This window comes from Hyaena hyaena, unplaced genomic scaffold, assembly GCF_003009895.1.
Source record: "Hyaena hyaena isolate Hyena2069 unplaced genomic scaffold, ASM300989v1 scaffold_349, whole genome shotgun sequence".
NCBI classification, from domain to species: domain Eukaryota; kingdom Metazoa; phylum Chordata; class Mammalia; order Carnivora; family Hyaenidae; genus Hyaena; species Hyaena hyaena.
The window spans coordinates 1523498-1530928 of NW_024080982.1; the positions used below are offsets into that span (position 1 = coordinate 1523498).

The window sequence follows — 7431 nt, forward strand, 5'->3', positions numbered from 1 at the left end:
TCTATTATCACAGCATTTTATAAAGAATATTTACAAATAGAAGAGCTAGACTGGAAACTGGATTACAGAGCTCTTGCAAAAAATACAGAAAAACATTGTTAAGTTTATTCTAAGTGGAAACAGACTTTGTATGTTGTTATTCTTTGAAATGATGGATATTGAAGATCCATTTTATACTTTACATTTATAAGAGGATTTTCTAAGTAAATACAGGTTTTGAATGTGGATGAATTGTAAAGATGTGTTATTGGCTAGTTAGAACAGTGCCTTGTACTTGTATAGACATTTGCTTTGTAAAACCTAACACAATTGTATATATTGTTTTTAAAAGCATTTATTGTCAAAGTATTCTGCTGAAAATTTATCCTCCTGTTGTGGATGGGCAAAATGAAGCATGCATAAGTTTGAAGTGATTTTTCTAAGTCATGCAAAATTGGAAATGAAAACACAAAATGTAATCTCTAACAGTCTGCAGAGTCCTTTCCATTATTCTGTGCTGTCTATTAATTCACTGTTTTGCGATTAACGAATTGATAACTATAATCCCTTTACTTTGATAGCCTGAGAAATGATCCTTTATTCCTCCTTTCTCTTAGTGAGTCTGTACTTGTGTGAGTATGTTGAATAGTTCAGGAATATGTATTTTCCTTTTCATCATTCTACGTGTGTGTGTGTGTGTGTGTGTGTGTGTGTCCAGTCTAGTTTAATTGATTGAAAATTCCCTGGTCTTAAGGGAACTGGGAAGACAATAACTCAGTGGGGTGCTCACCCTTTCAAACAGGCTGGGTTGACTCCTCTAAGTGAAACATACAATATACCAGCTGGAAAGTTGTTTGGATTTTTTAAGCAAGAGAATAAAAAGTATACTCTAATTTGACTCATTCTATGTAGTTGTCTTCCTAAGAATAGTTTAATTGCGTGATGGAATAATTCTCCTGTGAATTTAGAAGAAGTGTTCAACTATTAGAATTTAAACAGCCAACATTCATGTTAGTGGATTCTCAGGGTGCCCTTATTGATTATAATCATTTTGCCAAATTAAAAAATAAGTGCATTCTCATTTTAGGAGACATTTTTAAAAACTATTAACTTACTGCAATTTCTTTTGTTTTGTTTGACTGGATTTATATTCCTGATTAGGAAGTGAGTTTGATTGCGATATCAATGGGAGAAAGGATTCTGAAAGCTATAGCAGTACTAAGCTTCACCATTGTCCCCAGCTAGCTGGGTGATTGAAGTAAAGGAATGCCAAATGTCAAACAAATGGGACCTTCAGGAAAAGACTGCTTTTATGTGTTTATTTTTGAGAGAAAGAGCAGGGGAGGGGCAGGAAGAGAGGGAGAAAGAGAATCCTAAGCAGGCTCCGTGCTCTCAGTGCAGATCTCCACACAGGGCTGGATCTCACAAACTGTGAGATCATGACCCGAGCCCAAATCAAGAATCAGATGCTTAACTAACTGAGCCACCCAGGCACGCTTAGGCTACTTTTAAACAAGGATAAACTCTTTAGTTCTTAAGATGTGCAGGAGGTATATTCATAAGTTCTCTAACTACTTATTTATTTTTTTTGTCAGAAAACATTTTTAATCATACTGTCTTTTATAAGTTGCAATGCATTAAAATTAGCTTATTTTTTTGATTATTTTATTTATTGTTTTTTTTTTTTTTTTACAAATAGTTTATTGTCAAATTGGTTTCCACTTAACACCCAGTGCTCATCCCCACAAGTGTCCTCCTCCATGCCCATCCCTCCTCCCCCCACATCCATCAGTCCTCAGTTTTTGTCAGCATTCAAGAGTCTCTCATGGTTTGCCTCTCTCCCTTTCCCCCACCATTTCCCCCCTTCTTCTCCCCCTTGTTCTTCAGTTAAGTTCCTCCTAATCCTCCTTTATGTGCAAACATATGATATCTGTCCTTCTCTGCCTGACTTATTTCGCTCAGCATAACACCCTCAAGGCCCCATCCATGTTGCTACACATGGCCAGATTTCATTGTTTCTCATTGCCACGTAGTATTCCATGGTATAGATAAACCACATCTTCTTGATCCATTCGTCCGTTGATGGACACAGGCTCTTTCCATGTTTTGGCTACTGTGGAGAGTGCTGCTATGAACATTGGGGTACATGTGCTCCTATGCCTCAGCATTTCTGTATCCCTTGGGTAAATCCCTAGCAGTGCTATCGCTGGGTCATAGGGGAGTTCTATTGTTAGTTTCCTGAGGAACCTCCACACTGTTTTCCAGAGGGGCTGTACCAGTTTACATTCCCACCAACAGTGTAGGAGGGTGCCCGTTTCTCCACATCCTCGCCAGCATCTAGAGTTCTCTGATTTGCTCATTTTAGCCACTCTGACTGGCGTGAGGTGGTATCTCAGTGTGGTTTTGATTTGTATTTCCCTGATGAGGAGGGATGCTGAGCATCGTTTCATGTGTCTGTTGGCCATCTGGATGTCCTCTTTGGAGAAGTGTCTGTTCATGTCTTCTGCCCATTTCTTCACTGGGTTGTTTGTTTTTCGGGCGTGTAGTTTGGTGAGTTCCTTATAGATTCTGGATATTAACCCTTTATCTGATATGTCATTTGCAACTATCTTTTCCCATTCCGTTGGTTGCCTATTAATTTTCTGGGTTGTTTCCTTGGCTGTGCAGAAGCTTTTAATCTTGATGAGGTCCCAACAGTTTATTTTTGCTCTTGATTCCCTTGCTTTTGGGGATGTGTCAAGTAAGAAGTTGCTGCGGTGGAGGTCAAGGAGGTTGTTTCCTGCTTTCTCCTCTAGGGTGTTGATAGTTTCCTGTCTCACGTTCAGGTCCTTTATCCATTTTGAGTTGATTTTTGTGCATGGTGTGAGAAAATGATCTAGTTTCATTCTTCTGCATGTTGCTGTCCAGTTCTCCCAACACCATCTGTTAAAAAGGCTGTCTTTTTTCCATTGGATATTCTTTCCTGCTTTGTCAAAGATCAGTTGGCTGTATACTTTTGGGTCCACTTCTGAGTTCTCAATTCTGTTCCATTGGTCTATGTGTCTGTTTTTGTGCCAATACCATACTGTCTTGAGGATGACAGCTTTGTAGTAGAGGCTGAAGTCTGGGATGGTGATACCTCCCGTTTTGGTTTTATTTTTCAGTATTACTTTGGCTATTCGGGGTCTTTTGTGGTTCCATACAAATTTTTGGATAGTTTGTTCTAGTTTTGAGAAGTATGCTGGTGCAATTTTGATTGGAATTGCATTGAATGTGTAGAGTGCTTTAGGTAGTAATGACATCTTAACTATATTTATTCTTCCTATCCATGAGCATGGAATGTTTTTCCATTTCTTTGTGTCTTCTTCAATTTCCTTCATAAGTTTTCTATAGTTTTCATCATACAGATCTCTTGTATCCTTGGTTAGGTTTATTCCGAGGTATTTTATGGTTTTTTGTGCAATTGTGAATGGGATCAGTTTCTTGATTTCTCTTTCTGTTGCTTCATTATTGGTGTATAAAAATGCAACCGATTTCTGTACGTTGATTTTGTACCCTGCAACTTGGCTGAATTCTTGGATCAGTTCTAGTAGGCTTCTGGTGGAGTCTGTCGGGTTTTCTATGTAGAGTATCATGTCATCTGCGAAGAGTGAAAGTTTGACTTCCTCTTTGCCAATTCTGATGCCTTTGATTTCCTTTTGTTGTCTGATGGCTGATGCTAGGACTTCCAGCACTATGTTAAACAACAGTGGTGAGAGTGGACATCCCTGTCGTGTTCCTGATCTCAGGGGGAAAGCTCTCAGTTTTTCCCCGTTGAGGATGATGTTAGCTGAAGGCTTCTCATAGATGGCTTTGATGATGTTTAAGTAGGTTCCTTCTATCCCAACTTTCTCGAGAGTCTTTATTAAGAAGGGATGCTGTATTTTGTCAAATGCTTTTTCTGCATCTATTGACAGGATCATATGGTTTTTATCTTTTCTTTTATTGATGTGATGTATCACATTGATTGATTTGCGAATGTTGAACCAGCCCTGTAACCCAGGAATGAATCCCACTTGATCTTGGTGGATGATTCTTTTTATGTGCTGCTGGATTTGATTTGCAAGGATCTTATTGATCTAACTACTTATTTAAAATGGACATCCTATTCTCAACATGTCAAATATTTATAGTTTGTGTTTCTCTATGTCGTTGCTATCCAGTATGGTGGCTGTATGTGCCTATTGGAAGTCTAAATTAATTAAAATTAAATAAAATGTAAACTTCCATTCCTCAGTCTCACTAGCCACAGCTCATGTGCTCAATATTCATATGTGGCTAATGCCTACCGTATTAGACAATACAGGTCTAGAAGATCTCCATCATCAGAGAAAGTTCTATTGGATGTCATTGGAATAGCTGGTATTTTTCTAACTAGAATCTCAGGTCCTTTTGTCCCAGGACTCTAGGGTATCATATGTGGAAAACAGAAAATACAACAAAAGAGTTCAAAATTTCTCTCTTGTGTTTTTAAATAGCAAGTTTTAGATAATAAAAAATTATGTACTTTGTCCTTCATTGCTTGCTTGAGCCCAGGGCTCAAAAATCTTTGACAATTCTTCCCTAGTTAATTCATAGCCAATAATAGCCTAGTGAAATTTTAATACAAAGATGGAATTCCAAACTAAAGAGAAGCTTATGGGGAGAAGAAATTTCTAGACGCCGTAGATTTTTTTTTATTATTATTTTGAAGAATGGAACATGGCTTGTAGAGTGAAATCTTTGAGAACCCACCATTTAGCTAATTTTTGGCAGGGAATGTTAAAGGAAATCATGCATAAAATTTACAGAATCATACATATATAAAACTAAAGATGTCGCATGGTTTGCCGTGGCAGAAGAGGAACAGAATAGTTAATTATCTAAGTTGATGAACATTTTGCTCCATGCCCTCTGTTCCTTATGAAAAGTTAAAATAGAATCACAATCAGTTGTTTTTCTTTGGAAAGCTGGCCAAGCTTTTTAGAAAGTAATAATGGTATTTGATCTAAGCTGTTTTAAGTTATTTCATGGTTTAAGGATATGAAACCTTGTATTCACATCATTTTAATATACATTTATAGAAAGCAGGCAAAGACTTTGTATGTGCAGAAGCCTGTGTGAACACAAGTAGAAATGGAAAGTCCACAGCTTTAAGTTAGGCCCTTAAAAAGTAGGCTTGGTGGTAAGGATATTTGTTCCTTTCTTTGCTTGTACTTCTGAAACTAAGCTGACCTCCTTAGAGTGGAAATGAATCTCAGCCTAAACACTCAACTGTTTAAAAAGAAAAATGAAAACAAAAGTTTATTTTCAATAACTCAGTTGTTACTCTAATCCCATTTCCAACAAGTTTTAGGGAAGATTTCCATCTCTGTTACTCACTCCTGGAGTTTCCCAGGAGCCTCCAGAGAATTGCCAGTGTCCCAGACCTTGAAGCATGCTGAGACCTCAATGTGAGCAAGGGCACTGGGCATTCAGTGCCCCGAGGCATAGGCCTTGCAGGTGGTGTGGTCACCTCAGAGCCCAAAGGGCTGTTGTACCTTGACCACAGTTCATAAACCCCTGAGTTCACAGGCTCCTTTTCCTCATGTGGAGGCTCTGATGACTTTCAGAGTGGTTTTTGCTTATTTGTTTTAATTTAAACCAGTTAGTAAACTTTCAAAATCAGAAAAATTACACATCAAATGACTAATGTTCACAAAGTAAAAGGTTTGTCAACTTCAGGTCATGGTTCCTGCATTATCTGCTGCCTGGCACAGATTAGCGACTCGTCACCCTGGCCTGGTTCTTCTAAGACACCATCCTCCCTCCTGTGTCACCAGTTAGTCCATTTCACCCATTTCCTCTACTTGATTGGCCTCTGAATTGCAGCCCTAAGTTGATGTCACGTTAACACAGGGGCTCTGTCCTTTGTGATCAGCAATCACCTGCAATGGTCACTGGTAGTCACAGGCTATAGGTTTCATGAAGGATCTTGTAACAACTGGGTGAGGTAGCTCCCACTCAGTCAAGGGAAATTTTCCAGAAAAAGGGGGTAGCCATGATCAACAGGCACGTTGGAGCATTGGGATACCAGCTTGGTTAAGGGAATCTGTGTGGGGCACCAACAGACTATAATATGAAATGTCTTTTACTGAAGAAGAAAGAATAGAGAAATTATTTCCAAGGGGAGACTTTGTTTAATCATAAACATTTTGTGGTAACTATTTGTTAGTCATTTATATTGTGTTTAGTCACAATTAAGATATATATTCTTGTGTTTTCAGTTCTTAGAACCATGTAAATACTTGAGACCACAACTGACTTGATTTTGAATGTGATGTACATGAGAACATGTGTACCTCTGTGTGAGTGTCTAGAGAGAAGCTACGTTCTTGAATGTAACTAGTGTTTCTTATATTTAGCACCAACCCAACTGAGGCCTCCTGTGGTCGAAGGAATCAACAGCACAACCATCCGTGTTCGATGGCTCACCCCTGAAGAACTGAATGGACCCCTTCCTACATATCAGCTAGAAAGGAGAGAGTCATCTCTCCCAGCTCCAACTGCCACGATGATGAAAGGAATCCGTTTAATAGGGAACGGATATTATAAATTTCCCAGCTCCACACACCCGGTCAATACAGACTTTACTGGTAAGTATATTTGACATCACTTTATTGAACAGACACTAAGCTCCCAGCTGTTTCTTATTATTTTGATATCCCTTCACAATGAATTTTTGCTATGTTTGTCTATAGAAATACTAATTCAGACCTTTTATAACTTCAACTTGATTGTGTCAGTATGTCCATCTTGTTAATATTCTGGGGGGGGGAGGGGAAGTGAGTATGAAGAGGAATGAAAAGAAAAATATAGGTGTGGAAAGATAGCTTTAAGTATATGCTGGAAATGGCTCTCAGACACCACTTACCAGAATGTGTTCCTCAGAATACTTCATGTGCTTACGGAGAGAGAGAGAGAGAGAGAGAGAGAGAGAGAGAGAGAGTGAGTTAGTTAGTTCTATGGGCAGATGGGTTTGAGAAATGTTCCATGATGCTAGAGATTCTCAGTACTCATCAAGTTATTAAAGCCTCTAAAAGGAATTATAAGAAAATTTTCTAACTTTGCCTAGCCCAACATTCCTGGTCCTTATTTGGTACTTTTTTAAACATGATAACTATCAATAGAGTTTGTGGAGAGCATTATGGGAAAAACCAATTGCAGGGAAACATACCTTCTATGGGTAAGTGAGGCACTTGCTTAAGGCACACAATTTTAAGGCACAAAAAAAACAACCTCAGGAATCAACAGAAGCAATGTTTTCGTACAGTACTTTTAAAAGTGAAAATTAATGCCAAAACATTCCTTATAGAAGTCCAAATTTTGAAATGAAGACTGGATCCATCCCTTTCTTGCATGAGCCTGTAACCCTGCCTCACTGGCCTCACCCAACTCCTGGATGCTGCTCCTACA

General features: G+C 38.6%; 1 protein-coding gene across 1 annotated transcript in view; it reads left to right on the plus strand.

Moving 5' to 3' along the window:
- USH2A (usherin) overlaps positions 1 to 6625 on the plus strand; it is a 231186-nt gene extending 224561 nt beyond the window's left edge. Inside the window, exon 21 of the mRNA XM_039249900.1 lies at positions 6381 to 6625. Coding sequence (XP_039105831.1) covers positions 6381 to 6625 — 245 coding nt within the window. The remainder of the gene's footprint in view (positions 1 to 6380) is intronic.
- The last annotated feature ends 806 nt before the right edge of the window (positions 6626 to 7431 follow it).